General features: G+C 40.5%; 1 protein-coding gene across 1 annotated transcript in view; it reads right to left on the reverse strand.

The window, feature by feature from the left end:
• LAMA4 (laminin subunit alpha 4) overlaps nt 1-26,400 on the reverse strand; it is a 150,694-nt gene that overhangs the window by 53,667 nt on the left and 70,627 nt on the right. The window contains exons 12-21 of the mRNA XM_061623652.1: nt 23,542-23,658; nt 22,080-22,228; nt 19,749-19,890; nt 19,082-19,178; nt 16,742-16,855; nt 14,476-14,661; nt 11,179-11,318; nt 9,524-9,697; nt 4,502-4,644; nt 1,757-1,919 (exon numbers count right to left, since the gene is read on the reverse strand). Of these exons, the coding sequence (XP_061479636.1) occupies nt 1,757-1,919; nt 4,502-4,644; nt 9,524-9,697; nt 11,179-11,318; nt 14,476-14,661; nt 16,742-16,855; nt 19,082-19,178; nt 19,749-19,890; nt 22,080-22,228; nt 23,542-23,658 (1,425 nt within the window). The remainder of the gene's footprint in view (nt 1-1,756; nt 1,920-4,501; nt 4,645-9,523; nt 9,698-11,178; nt 11,319-14,475; nt 14,662-16,741; nt 16,856-19,081; nt 19,179-19,748; nt 19,891-22,079; nt 22,229-23,541; nt 23,659-26,400) is intronic.

The raw sequence follows: 26,400 nt of genomic DNA on the forward strand, positions 1-26,400 counted from the left end.
ATGGTGCAATCCTAGCCATGCCTACTCAGAAGTAAGTCCCAATGAGGTACAATTCCAGTTAAATGGGGTTAGGATTAAGGCCTTAGTTATGGTACTTAAACTCATGTTCCAACCCAGGATACAGATACATGCACAGACCTTGACTGAACAAAGTCCAGGTACTTGCTTTTTCCTTCCTTTCATCCAAAGCCTCATCATAGTAAAACAGATTTATCACCTGACCACACTTTTAGATTCCGTTCACTGTAATGTTTGGCCTTGATAGTGAATTTTGTCCGTGCTTAGAAATACAGGCTTGATTAGGGCATAGACCAATAGACCAATGGAAACCAATTTCTAAAAGCAGTTTAACTTCCATGGGTCCCCTTTGGAAATCTTAGGATCTGGGCAATTGTCTGTCAAGGATTCTTCCAGACAGGGGCTTTATATCACACAGCTGACTTTTTGTGTGTGAATAATTGGCACATAAGCTTCTATTTTGTTGTTGTTGTTATGTGCCTTCAAGTCGACTATGACTTATGGCGACCCTATGAATCAGTGATCTCCAAGAGCATCTGTTGTGAACCACCCTGTTCAGATCTTGTAAGTTCAGGTCTGTGGCTTCCCTTATGGAATCAATCCATCTCTTGTTTGGCCTTTTATATATTCCATTTTTTTCAGTTATTGCTATTTTATTGCCATCCACACTGGTGGGCAGAGTTAGAATGTATCTGGGCTATGTTTTTGTGTCCCTCCTCCTAATCATTCATCTCCGGCCTTCTACTACCTTTTTCCATTCTGGGCATGCACACAGGTATGCTTTAAGACAAAGTCCTGAACAGCACAAGACAAAATGTTACCAGCCTTTAATTTTCATGTTTTGCAACAGGTTTGCAAATGAAAGCTTGTACTTTTTTTGCAGGGAGAAGGGGATATCTTTTTCATTTATTATTATTAATACTGAGGTCTTGAACAAAATTCATGTTCAGCTATATCAATCTGCTGTTTGATTTGGCAGGATTGGAGAGTGAGTGGAAATATAAAAAAATGTGGAATATCCTGTAGGCCCCCATTACCATTAACAGTATAACAAAGCATTTATGTTCTCCTCATCTAAAAAAATCTAGCCAGAAGCAATAAAATACCAAAATTTGGAAAGAAGTTTATCTTATTTTGAAGAAAGCCCAAAGTATGTACTGTGATTACAGTCTCTGAGGTAATCCCCATATGTAATGTGTGGTGATCCTGAGAGAACGGCTCCTCAAAACTGGGTTGTTAGGATGTGCCTTCAGCATGCAGCAGAAAGTGGAAATAGGTGTCTTTCATTTGGTATTGTGGGCCACTGGAAGCACCATGGTTAGGTTGTGCTCAGATGAGGATAAACTGAAGTATGGGTGTGCTGATAAAGACCACACAATTAAAATGGCACCACACATGAGACATCATCCACACAAAAAAAGCATTAATGAGTTAATACAACAATGATGATTGCAGATGTATAATGGATTTTTACTTATCAGATTTTCCATGGTAAGGAGAAATCTGGATTAAGTGTAAAAAAAACCCAGACTGACATTTTCATGATGACATTGTGGATGTTGCAAAAAACATGCATCCATGAGTAGCACCGATTCCACAATAAACTCCCATGTGGAAGCATCTAAAGCTTGCTCTTAAGGTATTTCCAAGATAAAGATACAGCTTAATAATTAAACCGCTACTGAAAAATAGAGTTTTGCCAGAGTGGAGCCATGAATGGTATAATGATTTTTCTTACCTTAAAATCTGGAGGCACTCCGCCAACATAGAAAACTGCATTTTTAGGTTCCAGATTCAACAGAGCATCATCCCCAGGGACCTCTTCTTTTTTAATAAACTTTTCCTCAGCTGTACTTCTGAGACTTGGTACAGTTAAAAACACTTTGCCATGCTTACCAATCCTGTTGAAAGATGAGAAATGGGACCCATGGTCATATCTCTTACTCATGAAAAACTTGTTAAACAATTTTTTGGGAAAAAAGTAAATTTCAAATTAATTATTTTAAAATCAGAAACAAAAACATTTGTCTGTAATTCTACCCTTTGAAAGGAAGACCTTAACTACAGAATCTAGACCATGCTCTTGCTTTATTTTGTTTCTTTGGAAGGAAAGAGCTGTAGCTCTAAAGGAAGAAAAATAATTTCAGAATACTCAGAGGCAGACTCTCTTGGATTTTTTATATGGTAAGTCTAACTCTTAAGCCCAATTTAGCCTCCTATGTGCTTATGCAATCGTAAGAGACTGAAAAAAAGAGGAAGTAATGGATTTTCTGCCACTTGTGTGTATATGTGTGTATGAATTCCAAACAATTTCAGAGGTGGGGTGGGGTAGGGCAGGAGTTAGCTATTTAATACAAGGCAGAGGAGGGTTTTTTAAAGTCTCTTAAGATGTCTAATGGAGCAGCTATCTTCTTTTTCTTTACCAACAATGTTCCTGGCGTTCTAATGGGCAGAAGTGTCTGAGAGGATGCTGATTGCCATTTTAAATGGTGACAGACCTTTTTTTCCTGCTTAAAAGGATAAAAAAGCTGTCAGTATATTGTGTGAAGGATTCAAATTGATACTGGAACTCTAGGTTTGTACAATTAAAGTGGATTAAACTTTCTTGTTTCAGTAGGCATTTTAAAGTAATGTTTGGCTTTATGATGATTTTATTGTTCAACTGTTTATTTTATGTATGGTTTGTTTTTATGTACACTGCTTAGAAATGCAAATGATTAAGTAGTATATAAATGTTTTAAATAAATAAATATTTATTTTAAAAATTATTGAAAATATTTCTATCCTGCCCTCAGGGCTGCTCACAATAAAATCATGTACAGTAGGGCCCCACTAATACGGTGGGTTAGGGACCAGGCCCCTGCCATAAAGCGGAAATCGCCGTAAAGTGGGGCCCCATAGACTATAATGGGCTGCGTCGCGCGAAAATGACATCAAAATGATGTCAAAATGGCGCGCAATGGAAAAAAACCCACCGTATTAGCGGAACAAATGCTGTAAGAGTGGGGCCTTTCCCTAATTGAAAACCACCGCATGAACGAAGTGCTGTAAAGCAGAACGCCGTAAAGTGGGGCCCTACTGTACAATAATAAAACACAAAAACCATTAAAATAGTTAAAAAGACATAAATTAAAGTTAAGAAATGTAGGGGAGTGTTATTAAAATGGGACTGAGGTGAAGAGGTTAAAAAGGGGGGGAATAAAATGAGCTTCAGGCTATAATTTCAGAGTTTTTGCAGTTTGGAAAGTGACAGGAAAATGCATTGAAAAGTATCAAGTGAATGAAAGAATTAAAGGGAAGGCATGTAAACACTACACAAGCAAATTACGATGAATGCAGGATGAATGTTCATTGTCATATAACTGCCCTGTAAACAAATCAGAATGAATTTTCAACAAAAGCTGGACATAGTCTAACCAGCACATAAGATTTGTGCAAGCAAATCAGAATAATACTGAATAAACAGATCTTCTGCAGGAGTCCTTAAGGAAACCCTCTGCTGTCTTGTATTATAGTGGTAAGTCTCTGTCTCCCAGAATGAGGGTAGAGACATACTTGCAGTTGTGCATCTCCACCTCTTTTTTCTGAAGAAGCAACATGCTAGACAAACTCCTCCCCTTTACTCCAAAACCTGGGCAAATGCAGCTCCAGTGCATTTCTCTGTGAAATCAACTTCACATAGAAATCAAAACCGTTAGTAGATTAACTTGTTGCTGCTTCAGGGTGTGTTTAATGAAAAAGCTTTGCTATAGGTTGGGCAGAGACAGTGATTGGCCCAATGTTTTGCTGTGGGTGGTCCTAAAAGCTCTGAGATCAGTATTGGGTAAGGAAGATGTGTCCAGCTATGGGCAAACACATTTTAAACCAAAGCCAGAGAAAACATTCTAGTTGCTTTTGAAGCAGCTAGTGTGTCTGCTGCAGCCTGAATTTGCTTCCCCAGCCAAGTTTTGGTTGTGCTATTTGCCCTCCCTGAAATCACCCAGAAATGCTCTAGCTTACACTCACTTAATCACATCTGATTTGTCCCTGAGAGTCAGCGTTCTTTTCATGCATATGTTTTCAGGGGAAGGTGGGTGGTGGTGGGCAAGCTTCTTGTCTGCCATTATTGTTTTTCTCAATGTGGATACCCAGTTACCTGGAAGGAACACATTCTCAAAACCACTGCTATGGAATAATGGAAAGTGACCTTGGTTTCTGATTATTTTTCCTGTAACTGATTTTAATAACCTATTTTTAAAAGCATTTTAGCAGATGTAGTGATTTAAAAAAAGAAATGGAAACTTTTCTAAACTTATGTTCTTTCTCCTGTCCTTGGGATTGACTGTAATGAAGCAGTCAATACTGATAATAATTAAGCAGGGTTTGCCATCTGAACACCGTTCATCATTACTCCACAATGCAATGCCAACAAAAACAATATTTCTTGTTTCCTCTGGATTTTGTTCAACTCATGCAGCTATGCAAGAAATGTAGGTCATATTACCTCTCTATTTTCACAAGGCTGAAGTAAGCAGGCCAAGAGCTCACTGGCTTGGAATCTAATGGTATCTCCACGTCACCACCACCCAAATTATAAATGTATACTAAGTTGTTGTTCTTAATTGCAAGGCCCAGATAATTTTTTGTCTAGAAAAGGAATCAAAAATATACAGTCATAAAGATTTCAAGAGACAACATAGGTAATATAGGTGTAACAATTAATTAATAAATACAATATGGCTGTATAAGTAAGCTGTATTACTGGCAGGAAAAAGCAAGAAGAGACATAGACAGGGCTCAATCCCAGATGGTAAGGATGGTAAAGAGGAGCCAGAGATGGCAGCAGCTAGTATGTGCCTGGCTGGGGCTGCAGGGCAGACATTTTAAGCACCAGCACTTTAGAAAGGTGATACATCCTGCTGAACCTGATTCTCAGTATCTCCTTTGCATGGAACATAGGAAGCTATCTTATACCAAGTCAGACCATTGGCCCATCTAGATCAGCATTGTCAATAATAACTGCTGGCAGCAGCTCTGCAGGGTTCCAGGTAGAAGTTATTCCCAGTTCTACCTAGTTATACCAGGGACTGAACCTGAGATATTTCCAAGAGAATAAACACTCCCTGGCTGGCACCATGATCAGATGGCATTGCACTGATCAACTGTCCCCCTTATGTCAGTTCCCCCCAAAAACCTCTCTATGATTTTGATGGGTCTCCAAAGCTTGGGGACCACACTGTAGGGCTGCCACATTTAAGCCACAGTCCTATACCAGGGAGTAAGCCTCACTGAAATCAATGGGGCTTATATCTAAGTAGACACTGTTAATAAATTACTTAAAGAAGGGGTGAGTAATCTTTTTTATGTCAAAAGCCACAATTGTATAGGGACAATCTGTTGACCTGTTAATTACACATGTCTCTAAATGCATAATTGCCAACAATGTCAGTGGTTTTAAGAGTAAGGACAGCCTCCCCTCCCCAACTGTCATTGGGACTGCAGCATGCGGGAATAAGAGATTTCACCAACTGATTTTTTTTTCTATTGCTAATCGCAGAGTTTTAAAAAATATGTATATTTATTTTAAAATCAGGATCATGGCTGGGAAGTTAAACCTATCTTCCCCTTATGTGATGGTTCTGATGAAAATTGTGCCCCTTTGCCCTTATTATTAAACAAAAACCACCAAACATGATTGGTAGTGATGCATTTAGCATCATGTGTAGTTAGGCCCTTGTTAAAGTTTTTAACAAATTAATCAATGAAAATGGTGTCCTTGATTTTTAATTTTTTAATGCATATTGAAAACTGCAGATGGCTGGTATCATCTTAAAAGGCATCTTCCCTTTTGTCTCACACAGGAGGGAATATGTCTTCCTAATGATGCCTGCTGCAACATATTTGTGCATCCTCTAAAAAGAAAGGGTTGTATCCTATGAAGTTATCCTGTTTGTGCAAGGGCTACCACTTGCACAACACATCTTCCCCTCCCTCTCCTCCCCAACCCTGTCCTGTACTGGGTTTCCCTCTATTCCTCTGGAGTAGATTTGAGGATGCAAAAACACAAGCCCTTGTATGAACAGGATTATTTCATTTGCTAGAAACACAAGAAAATATGCTTCTCTGCTGCATAATAATTGTTGTTGCCCACATTTAGATCAACCGACCAATTAATCAATAAGCTAAATTAAGATTTCTTTAATTAGGTGACATCCCTACCAATTGCCAGACTTATGCTACAGATCTTGGGTTACGTGCTTAGGTTATATAATTTATCTGAGCAGGGAGGACCTCACATCAGTCGTACATGCTCTGGTAACCTCGCAACTGGATTACTGCAATGCGCTCTACATAGGGCTGCCTCTGAAGACAGTTCGGAAGCTACAGCTTGTGCAAAACGCGGCGGCCAGATTGATAATGAGGACCAAGCGGTCCAAACATATAACACCTGTTCTGGCTCGCCTGCACTGGCTTCCAATTTGCTTCCGGGCCAGATTCAAAGTGCTAGTTTTGACCTATAAAGCCTATCTGTTGGAACGCCTCTCCCGATACGAACCTGCCCGTACACTGCGTTCTACATCGAAGGCTCTCCTCCAAGTTCCGACTCATAGAGAAGCTCGGAGGGTGATAACAAGAACTAGGGCCTTCTCAGTGGTGGCCCCCGAACTGTGGAACAGTCTCCCCGATGAGGTGCGCTTGGCGCCGACATTGTTATCCTTTCGGCGCCAAGTTAAAACCTTCCTCTTTTCTGAGGCTTTTTAATCTAACTTAATTCAGTTTTAAAATGTGTTGTAATTGTTTTTAGCTTTTTGTATTTTTTGTATTTTTGTTGTATGTTATTATTGGATTTTATTGTATATATTTGTATTGCTTTGTTGTACACCGCCCAGAGAGCTATGCTAGTGGGGCGGGATAAAAATGTAATAAATAAATAAATAAAAATAAATAATAAAATATATATCATTTTCATGACCATGGGAACTCGTAAGCCAAAATCTGTGGACATGTGCCCTTATTGCGGAATGAGTTTTAAAGTCAAAAGGTTTCAATGTCATACTCTCTGGTTAACAAGCCATGAGGACATTTTTGTCAACCCATTTTTATTGCAGCATCTGAAGAGAGGTGAAGTATAATATTAAATTGTGGCAAACTTGGATTCTTAAAATGTGCCATCTAGAAATATTAGGACAAAGAAGCAGTATAGCTGTTACTGCAGCAGCAAGGTGCTGCACATCATACTCCTGTGATAAGATAATATTTCTCTACACAAAAGAAGCCTAGCTCTTTGCTCAGTATAGGCATACTAGCTATGACATATGGTTGCCAGCTGTAATTTGGGGGAAAAAATCCTATCCAATCCAATCTGGGAGGAAATGAAGTTGTCTCATTTGCACAAAGCCTTCTGCTTGAAGATAGAACTTCCGTAATTCTCCTCTCTGTATGTGCCCCTCTCCCCAAATCTGATCTGGAGAGCTGGAGGAAACCCCAGAACAGATCTGAGGGAGGGAACAATCTGTTGCATAAGCGGTTCTTGTGTGAATTGGATGATTTCATGGGGTACAACCCCAGTTCTTTAAAACTGTCAAAGAACAAGGGTTATATGAGGTCTAAATGGAACCCCAGCCAGTAATCTGGCTGCTGCATTTTGGACCAGCTGAAGTTTCTGAGTCATCTTCAAGATCAACCCCACATAGAGTAGATTGCAGTAATTCAGTCTGGAAGTTAGCAGAGCATGGAGTACATTGGCCAAGTAACTTCTGTCCAAAAGGGGTTATAGCTGATGAACCAGCCAGAGCTGGTAAAGGGCACTCCTAGCCACTGAGGCCACCTGAACCTCCAGTGACAGCAATGAATCCAGAAACACCCCCAAGCTGAAGACCTGCTCTTTCTAGGTGAGCACAACCCCTTCCAGGACAGGCTGTCTCCCATCTCCTGGATGTTAGAACTCGGGACACATAACACCTTTGTCTTTTCAGGATTCAGACGAAGTGTCATCAGCATATACTGGGTGTCATCTGCGTATTGATGACACATCACTCCAAATATCCTGATAAGAGCTCCCTGTGATTTCATATAGATGTTAAACAGCATGCAGGACACGATGGAACCCTGTAGAACACCACAGGCCAGCTCCCACGCTGCCAAACACTAAGCCTCCCATAACTACTTTCTGGAAGCTGCCCTGGAGGTAAGAGCAGAACCACTGAAGCACAGTCCCTGCAATCCGCATCTCCTTGAGATGCTCCAGAGATCAAGGAGAACAAGCAGGGTTGTTCTCCCTTTATCTCTCCTGACAAGTGTCATCATTTAGGGTGACCAAGGTTGTTTCAGTACCACGGCCAGGTAAGTAATCAGTTTCCTCCAAGCATGCCTGAAGCTGGACTGCCACCACTTCTTAAACACCTTGCCCAAAAAGGGGATATTAGCTACTGGGCGATCATTATTTAACATTTCTGAATCCAGGGGTGTCGTCTTAAGGACACCCGTGGCCTCCTTCAAGGCTGATGGTACCTCCCCCTCCTCCTGTGAAACATTGATCACTTCCTGGACCCACCCAGTCAGCCCCCTAATGCTAGCTTGGAGAAGCCAAGATGGGCAAAAGTCAAGGGGGTAGATGGTCAGTCACACTTCTTCAAACAGCTTGTCCAAGTCCTCAGGGCCTCAATAATACAGATGAAACAGACCGTGCTCTGAATGCCTCCATTGGACTTGCTTGATCCTATTCTGTCTGAATCTGAGGAATTTTGTCCCTAAAGGGTGCACAAATTTGTTACAGCAGGCCTACGAGGGTGTCAGAGCAACGCTGTCTTGGCCACATTACAAGACCCTATTCATCACTCGGAAAAACTCTGCCAGATGGCTACTTGCATATGCAATTGTGGCAAAGAAGTAAGCTTTGTTCATCACCACCACATGATAGGCACAATGATGCAACCTTACCCATGTTTGGTCAGGTATCCTCTGACATGTCTCTTGTTGACAAGCAGCCCCACTACATTTCAGTATAGTATTATGAACTATCCATTATGGATTTGTAATGTAGCCTTCAGAACATCTTTCAATACTGAATTATGCCTAAAGGTTCTTGGGGAGGTGAGGAGCTATCATTGTTCAATAGGAAATCAACAAACTCTTATTGTGAACAGGAAAATAAGCACTCTTAATCTTTATCTCTGTTTTATACATTGCTAGCAATCCTATGCTGATTGAATGTAAACCATGAAAGCTAAAGTGCAGTCATTTCTTCAATGTATTCCGAATCTGGAGAGTTGATTGGAAATGTGGTTGTATCAAGGAACCTCTGTAGCAGATAAAATAATTTGCTATTGAAAGAGACTGAAGAAAACAATGAAAAAATGGAAGGAACGGAGAATCTGCACATAGGATGTTTGGAAAATCACTAATTCTCTGCATGCTACTATTGAAATCTCAGTTTTAGGAAATAAAACCATACTGATGAAAAACCCCAAACCACATAATTTGTAAAATGGTGCATTTTCTATGAGAAAAAGTAAATGAATCTTACATTTTTGCTTCCTAGATACAGAATAAATTGATCCTGTGGTGCTGCCAGCTCTGGATTGTCCTTATGAAGCATCATGTACAAACTCAAAGATGTGAAAGCCTTTAGGTCTTCCATGTTTGTTTGAGGATTGACTTCAACAACAGACTGACCTTCAAATGACATTGAGACTTGAACCTGGAGGTTGAAATGTGTTAGATGTTATGTTTATCTTTGGAGATATAAATTAGGGGGACTCTGCAAAAATCCCAAGCAACAGTTATACCTAATAACAGGATGATCCATGGCAAGTGACCTCCATCTGACTTGGTAATTCATATGTATGGGGGAAAGAGATTAATTAAAAAAAGCTACAAAATGTCATTTGTTCATTCATTTTAATGCACTATTCCACAGGCGGAGTTGTAAAAGTATATGAGAAGGTTAACAAATGATGGGATGGAGCTGGATGTGGCCTTCCATGAATGGAAGGGTGCCTTCTGTTTGGAGAAGGAACTACAATCCAGAAGATCCACCTGCAGGTGGAAGTGTGTGGGGCAATTTGATTCCCTGTTCTCCCTGGAAACACCAGCACCATATTCCGTGCAGGTCCCCCAACCCTCCAGACTGGTTTTTCAGGGGGTTGCAAATCCCATTGTTCCCTACTTCCTGGGAACAATGCGGGAGTGTATGTAAACAGAGCACTGCTCATGGGAAGTCTGGGTCCAACTACAAAATTTGCTAAAATGTAAAATATATCTAGTGTCATTAATATCATTAAAATCAGTTAATATATTTGCTATGAATATAGAAAGCTGCAGTTTAGTCTCATGCTGATGTGCGTCAGGTATAAAATATACACAGTGGAGCCGCATTAGTGCAAAACTGTATTGTCAGGACATTCATCCCTAAAATATTTATGCATTCATTGATATTCATCTACCAAATGCAGCATTTTTATGTATTGTAAGCTGTATGCATAAATCTTTCATTTATATGTGGGATATAAAACCTTAAATAAATAAAAAGGGATAGGAAACACTGTGGTAAGCTTCAATCTGGAGATTTAAATGTCTTTTTGAAAACATTTCCCCCACTTTACCACTCTACAACCAATAAAGTTGTAACAGAACATAGTTTTGTAATTATCTCTCTCTCTCTCTCTCTCTCTCACACACACACACTCACACACATACACACTCACACACACACGCACACACACACACACACACACACACAGAGGTATCTGACAAACTCATATTCTGAATAGAATCATTGAAATAAATATCTAACTTAAGTCCATAGTTATCAATGAATCTACTCAGAGTAGGACTTAACTGAATAAGCCCCCACACATTCCATTTGTTCTAGAGTAGCTTTCCCACAGTAGCCAACCAGATGCCTTGGGAAGCCCGCAAGAAGTACATGATGGCAATAATCATCTCCTGCAGTTGCCTTCTAGCGGCTGGATATTCTGGAGGTATCCTGGAGATAGGAATTCCATGGCACTAGACACTATCATAGTATCAGTGTCATTCTATCATTCATACTCCAATGTTAACAGCTGTAAATGCCAAGAGTCATCCAGTTATTGAAACATCAAGTTTCAATTCAGGAGATGCTCAAATACTAGATTAGGCTCTAAATTAAATGGGTTAAACTTCCAGCAGCATCTTTACCTTGCTTGCTACACTCCTCGTCTGTGCAATGAGCTCTCTGACCCTCTGAATGCTGGCTGAGACATTGTTTGCTGGCCATTTCTGTTCCACTGTCCGCAGCTTATCTAGCAGCTGTGGAAGGACTTCTGTGAGACTCTTCACTATCATTGAAAAGGAAAGAAGAGGGTGGGTAGGTTATTTGCTAGCAATGTTACAGGCCAAGAGTAGCAATAATTCCATTCTGTGAAAAGTTAAAAGGTTATTCTATACACATTTTTCAAACCTTTTCAAACTTTTTTCAAAAGTATCCTTCTGCTTCGCCTGGAGGGATTGGGAATTGGAGGCACTGTATTACAGTGGTTCCATTCCTTTCTCTCCGACAGGTACCAACAGGTAGCGTTGGGGGAGGAGGTATCAGACCCTTGGCCTCTCAATTGTGGTGTGCCACAGGGCTCTATCCTCTCTCCCATGCTATTTAACATCTATATGAAGCCGCTGGGAGCAATCATCAGGAGATTTGGGCTGCAGTGTCATCAATATGCGGATGACACTCAGCTCTATCTCTCGTTTAAATCTTCACCAGAATTGGCTGTGGAGACCTTGTCCAACTGCCTGGAATCCGTGAGTCGATGGATGGGAAGGAACAAGCTGAAGTTGAACCCTGATAAAACCGAGGTACTACTTGTGGGGGACAAGAGAAGGTTGGGTGACATTGACCTGAAGTTCAATGGGGTGAGTTTACCCCTAAAGGACCAGGTCCGCAGCCTTGGGGTTGTGCTTGATTCCAGGCTGTCCATGGAGGCTCAGATTTCGGCAGTGAGCCGGGCAGCCTGGTACCAACTACACCTCATACGAAGGCTGCAACCCTACCTTCCTGTTCATCAGCTCCCACTGGTGGTACACGCCCTGATCACCTCTCGTTTGGACTACTGTAATGCGCTCTACGTGGGGTTACCCTTGAAAACGGTCCGGAAATTACAACTGATACAAAATGCGGCGGCTCAACTACTTACGAATAGTCGCTGCCGAGATCACATCACACCAGTGTTTTTCGACCTACACTGGCTTCCAGTTGTTTTCCGAGCCCAATTCAAAGTGTTGGTATTGACCTTTAAATCCCTATACGGTTTCGGCCCAGTTTATCTCACGGAGCGCCTTCAACGCCACCAATTATGCCGCCCGACAAGATCGGCCACACAGGGCCTTCTCTCAATCCCGCCAACAAAAACAGCCAGATTGGCGGGTACAAGAGAGAGGGCATTCTCAGTGGCGGCCCCCACTCTTTGGAACTCCCTCCTACAAGATCTCCGGCATGCCTCTTCCCTAAATGTATTTCGGAAAGCCTTAAAGACCTGGCTTTTTCAGCAGGCCTTCGGGGTATCCGGGGAGGGTTAATCGATATAATTGTAATGCCTCCTACCCAGTTTTAATATTGTTGTTGTAGATCTATTGTTTTTATTGTATTACTGTATTTTATTAATTGTATTTTAATAATTTTGTAAGTCGCCTAGAGTGGCCATTGGCCAGATAGGTGACGAAGAAATTAAATTTATTATTATTATTATTATTATTATTATTATTATTAACCTCAGACTCACAACACATGGAAATCTTGCTTGTAACAAGGAGTAAAGAGGCACTGCTACTTATTTTATATTTACTTACTTACTTATTTATAAACCTTGCCCACTGTAACAATCTATAAATTATTTTTTGTGGCTACTCTATTTCACAGAATTAGTGCATTAGTGAATTACAGCAGAAATAGATGGCTTTGCCTGTCATTGGTTCAGGCACGGCCACTCTTGACCTCCCTGCCTTCTGCACTACCATTCCCAATGGGAACCGACCACCACTGCCTTGGTGTACTTGTATTTCTGTAGGAAATACATGAGGCAAGAAAGGCAAGATAGAAATATAAGAAAATATATAAATCATTAAATAAAAATGCTTTCTCAAGGACTTTTTAAAAACCTTACTGCTATAATAAACTGCCCATGTCTTGACACATTTTATAGTTCATAAAAGTAACCTGTAGTAAAATAAACTATTGACTTTTTAGTCCCACAGACTAAAGGATGTCACAGGGCAGCCACACATATCCAGGGATGTAGTTGTTCGGGGTCTCAGCGGTATCTTAGACCCCTTACTTTTTTGGAAGCAGGGTCCCTATGTCTCCAGCATCCTACAAGCCAATCGTCCTTTCCTGCTGATTGGAGCCAATCAGGATGAAAGGAGGTAAATCAGCCACTGATTTCTCTTCTCAGGAGCTAACACTCTCCCCTTTAGAACCATAGAAAGTAGAGTTGGAAGGGGCCTATAAGGCCATTGAGTCCAACCCCCTGCTCAATGCTTATTTCATGCTTTTTGCATTCTAGGGACAGCTGTTGTTGTGGGACAGTGTACATTGCGATGAAGGAATTAACAAGGATCTCATTCTTAACCCAGCGGGAAAAAATGGGCAGGAGTGGCTGTGGCTGTGACTATCATGAAGGGATCCTGCACTTCTGAATTTACCACTACAGTACTGCATATATCTCATCTATCGGACTCCTCTATTCACATTTACATTTAAATTGGGTGTGGCTTGGGCTGTATACTTTATACAAGAAAAGGAGCATGCATTGGAGGGGAGTGATGCATTATATGATTACATGATGAGAAATGGCTTGCAAAAATGTGTACATTCGTCAAAACTTCCTACAAAAATGTGTTTATTAGGAGAAATTCGCACCAAGATGCTGGAGAATTTTCATGAGGATTTTTTTTAAAAATTGCAAATTGCTACAGAAATATGAAGAACTGAATTTAAGATTGGAAAAATGCAAAACTGAGAGAACCAAAATTGACAGATCTTTCCATCCCTACACTAGCAGCCCAAATAAAAGGAGTCTTTCTGTTTGCAGAGGGAATCAAAATCCAGTTACTCACTGGTGGAACGGAGTGGGGCTGTGATTTTTGCCAATTTCCCCTTCCCCTGATGCCCCCATGCTGTTCTGGAGAGTCCCCCACCAGAACAGTTTTTAAGGCACCATCAGCAAAAATTGCCACCCCACCTCCTTCCTTCAGCACAAGCGGAATTTCTCTGAGCGCAAGTTTGGTTCCAAAATACAATGTTTTTAAGTGCACATTTAAAACATCTTAACTATTAAGACTATTTTTTAAAAAAGTCAGAGAAGCTGAGAGAGCCTCATGAGTTGTGACCAGGTGCCGATAGAATCAAATGTGCCCCCAATAAGGTATTGCTGATCAGTATCTATTATACTGGCATCAGGCAATTCTGGATACCATTTCTTTTATCATTTCCCATAACCATACCTGTATCCCTTGTTGTGACTGTGGCGCGTTCATAAGCTGCTCTTGCAGGCTTAACGTTCTTTAGATCTTGGGACCATTTGGCCAGATTCTCAGCCATTGGACCAGTCGTGTGGGTTATTGCTGCAGCAGTATTTAGAGCCTGACTTGTAATGACTTTCAACTGATCCAGACGTTGTCTTGCATTATCTGTTTACAAAAAAACCCCCAGAAAATGACTTTAATAGCCAGCCAGACACATTATAGTGACAGACAAAATACTGTGCAGTATCAAATCATGGGAACATCATATTGGTAGGGTGTGGAAATCCACGTTGCACCAAAGAAGCAACCAACCTGGTCATAAGGACATAAAAGCCTGCTGAATCAGGCCAATGAACCATCTATTCCAGCATCCTGTTCTCACAGTGGCCAATCAGTTGCCCATGGGAAGTCTGCAAGCAGGACCTGAGTGCAAAGAGCACTCTCCCCTCCTGCAGTTTCTAGCAACCGGCATTTGGAAGCATAATGCCTCCACCTATGGAGGCAGAGCATACACTGTGGTTCTATGCTTATTTATGTGGAAACAAGACCCACTGTGTTCCACTATGTACAAAACAAGTGTACATAGATTATAGCCTAGTTCTTAATAGATGTGTACAAGTTTGCACTACACATGTGTCAAATAAACAATACTATCTTATCAGCATATTTTAATGTAATGGAAGAGAGAGTAGTATCTCTAACTTACTTTATTTTATTTAACAACATTTATAAATCACTTGACTATAATAAAATCTGCAAGCAGTTTACAAAAATATTAAAATTATCAATAAAAACATTTAAAGCAAGTAATTAAACATATAAAATATAATTAAAATTAACAGAAAGTGAAAAAGAGATCAAAACACACCACTATCTATGTGTCTGGATAGGCTTGTCTCAACAAAAATGTTTTAAGCAGGTGCCGAAAAGAGTATAGTGAAGACACCTGCCTGATGTCAATAGGCAGGGAGTTCCAAAGTGTAGATGGTACTGCATGATAAAGGAATACAAAATTTATGTATACATGAAAAGCTATTACTACTGAGTGGTAAATTTCTAGACCAAAATAGCATTTGAAAATTTAGCATATTTAAGTGATTCCTAAAATTTACCATATTATATGCATTTGAAGATGGAGAATCAGCACTTTCACAAGTCAGGTCACCACTGATCCCTCCTACCCATTTAAGCCTCAAATCATCACCAAAAGGTTGACCCTGAGGGCTGGGGGGGCACCCTAGAAGAGAATAGGTTATGGTGGAGAGGGATGCAGTAGGAAGGGAGGATTGGCAAAAATTGGGTGCCCCAATTTACCCAAGGTAAAACATTTTAGGAGAAGGGACATACTGCAGTGTTAACAACTTTGCTTTGCATGCAGAAGATCCCAGGTTCAATCCCTGGCATCTCCACATAGGGTTGGGAATGACCTCCTGCCTGAAATCCTGGAGAGTTGCTGTCAATCAGGATAGACAAAACTGAGATAGATAGTCCAATGATCTGACTCAGTACAAGGCACCGTAGTAGGTTCCTATGCTTTCTGCTAAGGCAAAGCCACCATAGGATACTCTGCCCCCCCCATATATCTCCCTTGAAAATGGAATATTAAATACTCTGCCCAGGGCTCCTTCCCCTTACTGTCTGCGTTGAACTGGCAGAGACAGGACTGTGATCAATAACATTAATGCATAATGAATATTCAGGTATAAGAACAAACATTTAGTGTATGAATGGATACTATCCTGTGTGTAATATGCCAGAAAAGGTGTACTGATGTATGTGAGCCCTAAAGCTATGCACATCAATGAACGGCACAGGGAATACCATTGCAACAACAGCATCCTGTGTGAGACAGGTTGGAGAGATGTGTTCTGCTACATGATATCTAATTTTCAATTTGTTCTAAATAACCTATTACTAAATATTTGGTATGTAGACATCCAGCAGTATTGGATGTCTAATATATCTTTTAGCATATAAGTAATTTATTTGCAGTCTTGCCCATACTTACCCATCTGCACATTGCAGAGATCATTTAATTTAACTGTAAATAGAATTAACAATTGCCTTTGTTGGAAATATACAACAAACACTACACAACTGAAGGCAGCTATGTAATCCAAAAAGAAGCAGCCAAATAGAATTTGATTTGGATCCTACCTGACATAACCAATAAGGGAACTTTTAGCATAAATTTCAAATTTAATTAATTTCACAAGATTAAATTTTTCAATATTTATCTCCTGACCTTGTTCTGACATCTGTAGTTTTGAAATGACTTTCAGCAAATGGGCTTTCAAATTATTCTTCCTGGCAAGAGTTCCGTTAACACGGTGGCCTGTGTCTGCAACAGCTAAATAATCTGTAAAGCAGAAAAAACACTGTAAGAAACAATTTTACCAGTATGTATGACTTAAAGAAAACTATGATCTGGTTCAAATGTACGTTAAACCATGTTATAAGGATGTGTTTGTGTGCTCTTCCCTCCAGAAGTGAAAATCTTCTGCTTTCGTTTTACATCCAGTATTTTTTACTTTCATGTTCCATCCAAGCCCTAAAACTGTGGTTAATTTTAACTGAGTTAGCCCAAGTTTGGATGTTATGTCAAGCTGTGGTTAATCTAAAACAAAAGCAAAAGCTTCCCAGCTCTTTCTTGTGGCAATGCCAGAAGAGAATGGCAGAGGGGGAAGTATGCAAAGCTCAAGACTCATTGTGTCTCATCTTTGCAAACACAATCTTCATCTACTCTTAATGTTCATTGAAAAGGCCCTCCACTATATTTTTAACTAACACTAGGGATGGAAAGATCTGCAGATTTGGTTCTCTCAATTTCTCATTTTTCCAATCTTAAATATAGTTCTGCAGCAGTTAGAATTCTGCAGCAATTAGATGTTTTTTTTAAAAAAAATTCTCATGAAAATTCTTCAGCGTTTTAGTGTGAATTTCCCCACTTTTTTGTATGTACATTTCATATGCATTTTAAAATAATGTACACACTTTCTAGTAATTTCCAGAGCTTGGAAAAGTTACTTTTTTGAACTACAACTCCCATCAGCCCAATCCAGTGGCCATGCTGGCTGGGGCTGATGGGAGTTGTAGTTCAAAAAAGTAACTTTTCCAAGCTCATTTTCTCCTAATATAATGCATTCTGTATCTTATTTTCACCAATATATTCATTTTCATGCATACTTTCCCTTAATATATACATTTTTGTAAACATTTTTTGGCTGGAGAACTACATTGTAATATTTGGATAAGTGCGAATTTCAAAGGATGGTTACTTCGGAAAATGCAGATTTGATTAATTTGGCTTTAAATGCAAACTGAATCAAATTTCTCCCCCATCCTTAATCAATACTAATTGCTACACTATTTAATTGGGACATATTTAATGGCGCTTATTCAGATAGTCTGATACGGAGGCTACGCCCCTACCTTCCCAATCATCTGCTCCCATCGGTGGTACATGCCCCGGTTTCCTCTTGGCTTGACTACTGTAATGCGCTCTACGTGGGGCTACCCTTGAAAACGGTCCGGAAGCTGCAACTGGTTCAGAACGCGGTGGCGCACCTAATTAAAGGCAGCCACCAGCGAGATCACATAACTCCAGTGCTCAGAGAGTTGCACTGGCTACCAGTTGCTTGCCAGGCCCAATTCAAGGTGTTGGTTTTGACCTTTAAATCCCTACACGGTTTTGGCCCAGCCTATCTGAAGGAGCGCCTCCAGCATCATCAGCTATGCCACCTAACAAGATCGGCCTCAAAAGACCTTCTCTCTATCCCACCAGTCAAAACAGCTAGACTGGTGAGGACTAGAGAGACGGCGTTTTCAATTGTGGTCCCCACCCTATGGAACTCCCTTCCAAATGATCTCCACCAGGCCCCCTCTACAATGAGTTTCTGCCGGGCCGTGAAAACCTGGCTCTTCAGGCAGGCCTTTGGGGTGGGTTAGATTTTATCATTATCGCTTTTAGATTTTAATGTTATTGTATTGGTGTGTCATTTTTTGTTATTTTGTTCATTTTGTACATTGCCCAGAGTGGCTGGATGGCCAGCCAGATGGGCGACTAAGAAATCCAATAAATTAAATTAAATTAAATTTCTAGATTGCCTCCTGGTCAACATCCAACAGCTTTAACCAAGGGAATATGGAATCGTCTTCCAGGACCTTGTAGAAAGAATCTGGCAGCTAGTATTCTCTTGAGCCAGGTGACAACGAACTTACATTATAAAGATAATGTGCCACAAATGTGGAAAGCATTTCCTTCTCATAGATTAAAAGCAGTAATTCCTATTGTTTAAAATTGCAGTAAAAGCAGTACCAGTATCTTGTATATGGCCTAGTAATGGTATAGACATTTGTTTCAGCGTTGGTTCCAGAGAACAAGATATATAAAATGGATAAAGTAATAAGTTATTTGTCTAGTGTCTGCTGGGTTAAAAATGCACAAGCTTTTGAATTACAGAATTCTCAATGGGAGAAAATGATTAATTCTCTCATGTCAACATTCTTCATGTAGTTTCGTTTCTATATACAGAGCTATTATAGTTCCAGAGAAGTGGCTGAATCAAGAGATGGGTATATTTACTAGTATGCGCTGTCTGTTCCTGTTTGCTGGCTTGATTGAGAACTTTCTTGCTTTCTTCTTTATGGTAAGTGATCTGGGTGTCAATTCCAACAACAGCCTATGCAATCATTTCAGAAAGAGAGTAAGATTAAAGACTTCATTTTTCATTTCAATGATTTCTATGCTGCCGTTCAGGGTATAAACCTCCCAAGGTGGCTTACATCAAAACCATAATACAAGGCCACCATCTAAAACCCAAACATTAAAAAAGACATTAAAAAAGCAGCAATGAAAATAATATAAAGACAATCACACGTTTAAAATGAGCAAAGGCCCATCAGATCTACAGCTTATTCCCCACAGTGGCCAACCAAATGAGACTCGAAAACCAACAAAGAGGGTGTGAAAGTGTCAACTCTTTAGCTCCCAAATGAGCTACAGAGGACCTGAGTAACGGCATTCTGTCACACATAGTATGGTGCTACCCTTGCAGTTGCGGCTGTAACTGCACTGCCATATCTACATAACATTAGAAGGCACAATGTAGTCATTTTGGAATTTAATCAAGATTATCCTGGCATTCTTCAAAAAAACTGCATGTGAAAAATTGTAGACGAAAGTTTTCAGAAGGGGCAGGAAAATTTGCCTCATCGGAGCACAGAATAGAGTCCATAATGTTGTTACTTACATCGCTGACCCACTCCGTAGTGTTTAACGCCAAGACAGACGTTTGATTGGCTTCATGAATATAATTAATGATGTTTTCATGGACATTGGAAGCATTTAATGCCTTTTGGACTAATCCGTTTGTATCAACCCCATGCAAGGTCCTGCAGCACAGGAGTGGGGAGGGGGAAAGTGAAGAATCTAAATTACTTACAGGTGAAGATAGGGATGTATTTGCCAGCACTGAATCAGGTAATTGAGATAAGCAGGTAGCCAATGCACAGGTTAGCTGCAGTATTAATTGTGGAGGTGTTGTTCAATTTGTCCATGAGTAGGGTTATATTCTTAACCTTTTTGAAACCCATTATTTGCAAGAAAAATACAAAACTTGCCTCCAGACTGTCACTAATGTGCAGGAAGGATTCAAGTCCATACTGGAACTTTAGGTTTGTACAGTGGGTTAAAGGGCTTTGTTACCCTGGCGCAACAAATCCACTTTGAAAAGGATAGGATCTTTTGCAGTTTGCAAAGTGATGAAGATGCATTGAAAGGTGTGGGATGAACAAATGACTAAGAGGAAGAGGTATAAATACCCTGCAAGCAAACCAAGATGAACGCAGGACTAATGTTTATTACGGTATAACTGCCCCACATACAAATCAGAATGAATGCTCAATACAGACTGGATATAATCCAACTTCTGTGTAAGCTGTGAGCAAGCAAACCAGGATAAATGCTCAGTAAAGAGGTTATCTGGACAGACCTTCTGTCCCAAACTAGACCTGATGTGGGATTTGTGACAGGCATCTTCTGCTCAAAGCTAAAGGCAGTGTATGGCCAAATTGGATCAGGACAAAGGTGCTGAAGAATGAAGGTTTAATCCCTTTCCACGGTGCCATTTTCCTGATTAAAAACAAACCCTTTCTGAAGCTGCTGTTAGCCATATCACACCCATTTTGTAGTCATTCTCCACCCCCTTTCTTTCTATTTTACTAGAGAGGCTGTAGGAAGTGTTGGATGGGGACAATTTTAAATGACAAAATTGCACAGGGGCTGAGGTTAACAATCACTGGAACACACCAGCATCTCCCCACAGCTGCTGTGAAGTAAAGAAAAAGACAATGGTAGATTTGATAATAGATTGCCCACATTTCATCTAGCTTGACCCTATGTTAAGAGCTGGCACAGTGGGTGAAAGACTGTGAAGTGTGAGTACAGGTGAGCAGGAGTGTAAGAAGGCAGTGATTTCCATTACACCCTGTATTCATTACAATCATTGCTGTTTCCATTCCACTGCCGTTCAGTTTCCACCAAATGCTACGTTATTCATCTTCTTGTCCACTATTGAACATAACTTATATTAGCTACATAACCATTTATGTAACTTACATAACTTACATTCATTTCAGTGTAAAAGAAATGGCAAAACAACATAAATAATAATTATGTATTTATGTGAGTGAATACCAACTGTATGTGCTTGATTGATTTCTGTTCCTGACCGCAGGCAAACACGTGAACTGCAGCAATTTCTGCTTCCTTTCCCATGTTCATTGCAATTTTTCACTATCCCTAACCATGAGACACTGGTTCAGGTTTCACTTCAGCCATTAACTCACTAGGTGGCCTTATGCAAGCCAGTCTTTCAGCCACAGACCCTCCCCATAACTACTATTTGTGGTATGGCGGTAATATAAGATTGACTTACATTACAGGGTTGCTGCAAGATCTACAGTGCTATTAATGCTAAGTCTAATTATTATATTCTAATTGCCTCCTAATCCACCTATCCTTTTATCAACATTGGGCACAATCCAACCAAAAGTGAAACACGTTTATGTCCCACTGTTTTCAACAATTGAAAAAGCCACATACTGAATTCTGTTCCACTGAGACTTAAGTGCAATTCACATTGTTTTGGCTTGCCTGTCACAGTAAACCAAACCATGGCTTAGCACGAACACATGGGCTCAAGGAGAAGAGACCATGGCTGCTTCATTCCTCCCCAGGCATTTTGTTGTGATGCCACGCTAAACTAAGCCATGGTTTGGCTTAGCATATTGTCTGAACTAGGGTTCATGGTTTAGCTCACCTGGACAAACCATGAGCTGTAAACCATAGGACAAACCTTAGAGAGAGCTGAACAATGAGCTCAGGTTCATGAGCAAAATGATTGGAAAGGACCAAAGCGGCAACTATCTCCTCCCCTGGAGCTTGCATGATTGCATGTTCACATTAAGTCATGGGTTGGCTCAGTGTGGTGTGTGAACAAGGCCACTGGTTGGATTGTGCCAATTTGTTGGAATTACAGAGTACACTTAATGTGATATATAAACTGTTGTAGTTAGTTTACCTGTCTAGCTGATCTGCAAGAACACGAAGCTCCTGTGCATATTCCGTGGCCCTTTGCACCAAATCATCATCAAACCTTGAGAGGTTGGCCAGTTTGTCCTGTAGCTGTATTTTAGCTCCATCTATTTCTGCATAGAACCCGGATGCATTCTGCTTACATGAGTACACAAAAAATAGCAATGGATTTTTAAGAATAATGTTTCTACAAGTTGATACTATTTTTCAAAACTAGGTAGGTAAATAATATGATGAAAAAGATTTGGAATACTTAGACCTAATTCTCACTGAGGTGGTAGACCTTTGTCTAGATTGTTCCACTTTGGGTTTCAGATGGGTGTTCATTCAACTGCATGTTCCTCCATACAAAAAATAAAATCCCCAACAACTGCCATACTACCTGTACATAGAAAACTAGCATGTCAAGAAGGCAGCTGAACTGGTATCTGCTCCCTGGCACTCCTATTTTTTATGTTCAGGATATTGGTATTTTTTTAATGGAAGAGGATTCAATCATATGGGCCCCCACCTCAGTCTGAAATGGTACCACTTAGTTTACTACCTCAGCAATAATCAGGCCTTAGCTGGATGATATATTAGCCAACATCTATGTTCTCCAAGGACTAAGGTATTACAAAGAAGATTTTTCATACTGCAAATCTCATTTAGAAATTTTTTATTTTGGTTGTGTTGAGGTCTGAGGCTCTAATTGAGGTACTTGTGTTGTTATAGGCTCCCAGACTTCAAAAAAATCTGTACCAATAGAAAGCTCTGAATACGAAGTTCCCAATTGTTTCCAAACGTTTGTGTCTTCCCACAATATTGGCAATCACTAATTTAAGATATCCAGAGTGTGCTGCTTACCTCCAACCCCTCTCAGTTCAGTGTGACTTTCTCTGACCTACCCCATCAGATGTGCGGTGCAATCCTATGCATGTCTACTCAGAAGTATAACTCCACTGAGTTCAATGGGACTTAATCCCAAGTAAATGTGTATAGGACTGTAGCCTAATCTATGGTTAAGTGTTACATTGGCATTGCCAGAAGCAGATTGTTGTGTGGGGCGGAGCCACTATGCTAGCTTTTTGGCAGGTGGGTCACTGTTGCTTACTGTGAGTGAGAGGTGGCAGACAGGTTGGCGCAGTACAAACGCAGTGGCAGGAGCACCGGATTGGCTCTGCCAGTGTGTTTGCACTGCACCGATCTCCGCACTGCCTTGCCCCCCCCTCCCTGCCTTTAAGCAAGAGTGACCCACCTGCCAGGAAACTAGCATAGTGGCTCTGCCTCACCCGGCAAGCCCCATGTTTAATTATAATCAGGGGATCTCTCTTAGTCAATATTTGAAGTTTATTAGCAAACCCTGGAAAAGAGATAAAACTAGCTAGTGTTGACCATGGAAAAAGCTAGTGCTGATGTAACACTTAACTCTGGTTAAGGCCTTTGAGGAATGTGCACGAGGAATTTACCTTTATTGCCTCAGTCAGTTCAAAGTTGATTTGCTGCGGTATATCTAAAATATCTCTAGCCACCAACAGAGTACTGTTGACAGTGTTAATCTGTGCCTCCAATATCTCTTGTTGTTTCTGTGAGGAAAAAAATCAAAATAAATCAGTTCTTAGAAATTTTGGATACATTTAGAAAAGCACTGCATTTCTTGGGATGAGTGTGTTGGTTGTCTTGATCCAGCCTGAAACACGTAAATGCATTGCTCATCTTCTGTCACCCAAATGAAATTTGGAAGATGAAGTTATTAGGAGGATGAACAAGATTCTGAAGTTAGGATGGTAAGAATATTTTGAAGAGAGTGGAAAGTAGCTTGTGGAACTGTTGAGGGAGATGTGAGAGGGCTGAGTCCCTACTCTGGCAGGTCACTTGTGTGCTGTCTATTTTGTGCTCTTTCAATAATACTGCCAAAAGCAACACACATGCACACCACTTTCTGAAATGAAACTTGAAACAGTTAATATATTTTAGGAAGGTACTGAGAAAAGATCTGAAATATAAAAAAAGCAGATTTAAAGGGCAATGGATTTGGAAGAAAGGTAGATAGTGTCTCTTCTTGGATTAGTCACTGGCCAGCTGTTGTTGTTATCCACCCTTCAGCAGAGGAGGCTACGGCAGAGGAGACTACAGCATATAAAAACACAATTGAAACAATAAAACAACCCCACCCATAACCCCAAAATTAACCATCCACATGACACATTACAGGGAAGACACTAAAACAAGTTATTTAATTTTCACTTTTGTGCAGAAATCTTGTTTATCTAAATTAAGTTTTAATGGGTATTTGGTGATGTATGCTGACACTTGCATTGTAATTACTTTGTAATCCGGGCCAACATCAGACTGCAGTGGGCCCTTGAAGAAGGCAGCAGCAGCAATGGACTGACAGCACTACTACCGCTGCCTCTGGGGCTTAAATAGGCCAAGCTGTGTCAGCATGTTAGCATGCTACATGTGCAAGCCTGCCATCACCCAAGCATGCACATGTGCACCCAAGCATGCACATGCAGCTCCCTAACCCAGCAACACAGTGATGAGGGAAGTATTGCAGCCAGTCTGTACCACTGGGTGTGTTGCCTGGGAGGATGGCTCCTGCTCTGTGATCTGTGTCAGCACAGGGTTGCAGGGTACCCACTCTGTGACCCGATGCTAGCATGGATCACGATGCGGGAGCTACACCTGCCTAGCCCCAGCTGCAGGGACCTTTGTCGGCCATGTGGCCCCTGAGCCAGTAGCCAACCTGGCTGCCCACTGGTATCAGGCCCGACTGTAGTGTAGTTGATGAGGAAAGTTTTCTGTCTGGTCAGGTGAAAGTTAGTTTAAGTGTTGTTTGGGGCCTTAACTGAGAGCTGTGGAGAAGGGTTGGTATTCGAATTTTCAGTATGCAAAAGAAGGATAGAAGGTATACATATTTCAGTTGTTGAGTGCAGGGCTAGAATTTTCAGTTAGACAGTGTGATTGGCTAGAGCTGGACTGGGGGGGGCAGAAGAAGTGTATTGCTGGATGCTGGTCAGCAGAGAGTGAGTTGGGGGACTTCCCAGGAGGATCCCTCCGCCTGTGCAGCCTCTGAGACGGGCTCCTGTCTTGGATGAAACTTTTTCAGCCTTAAATCCAGTCAGAAGGGTCTTTTTTGACTGGGGATAATTTCTTCCGGATAAGGAAGAAACGTGAGATTTCCCACATAGCTTTGTTGTGATTGTTGGAGACTGGAATTCGTCAGAATTTTCTGTGAAAGAAGGTCTCCCAGCAGCTCGGACAGAGCGAGGATTTTTAGCTAGCTCAGCTGAAAAAGTGATCCGTTTTTTTTTCTTTAAAGAATCACGGACTAACAGGCAAGCATTCTCCTGTCTATGCTTATCACTTTCTTATCTATACAGTTAAAGAGATTTGTCAAAGGAACAGCAATTAAGAAAACCTGGGTAAGCCAAAACTTTCCTTTTTTTTTTACTCACGGAACTAAGGGGGAAGAATATAAAAATAGCCTATCTTTTTTCTTATTGCAAAAAGCTGACATGGAAAATAGCATATAAAGATTACAACGGATGTGGGGTTTCTGATTGGAAGAGAAAAGAGAAATCTTTTTGATTTATAAGACTTTTGTGTAATATAAGTCTGGGACTATTTTTTCTGATCTACTTTTTTTTTTTACGAATCTGCTCATTCTCTCTGCTACTAGTTATTTGGACGCTGTGAACTAAAGCTGTTTTTGCACTTCTGGGCATATAAGAGATAAGGGCTGTCTAGAGGGTGACACTAGTTGGTTTGAAAGATTAACTCCTTTGTAACTGGATAAAGAAATAAAATGCTCTTTGTTTGGGACATTGAAAATTGAAGGAGTTTTGTTCCTTTGGCTTTAAGAATGACAATTAAGAAGACCATGGATGTACAAGAAGGGACTTTATCTTTAGACATGTTTCAGAAAATAATGAATGGGATTAAGTCAATAAAACAAGAACTGAGAAATGATTGTCAAGCGTGGAGAATTGAATTTGACGAAATGAGACAGGAGCTGAAAGAAATTCAGGATTCTATGAGAAAGGAGAATAAAGATAGATCTGCAAAACCAAAAAAGGATGAAAGAGAAATTAAAGGCAAGGTTCAAACTATGGAGATTGGATTAAATATGGACATGGAAAAAGATTTGGATTTCCTGGCTGTGATGGATCCTGGAGACAAATATTACGGTTTGGAACTCAGCGCTGTCCCTGAAGGAATTGAAGAGATTGGAGATAAAGATATTATCGGTTCAAAAAAATTCCTGGACTGGAAGGACTTGATGGAACTTGAAATGGAGAAAGTTAACAGAATAAATCCCTGTT

Source organism: Rhineura floridana, chromosome 4, assembly GCF_030035675.1.
Source record: "Rhineura floridana isolate rRhiFlo1 chromosome 4, rRhiFlo1.hap2, whole genome shotgun sequence".
Taxonomy (NCBI): domain Eukaryota; kingdom Metazoa; phylum Chordata; class Lepidosauria; order Squamata; family Rhineuridae; genus Rhineura; species Rhineura floridana.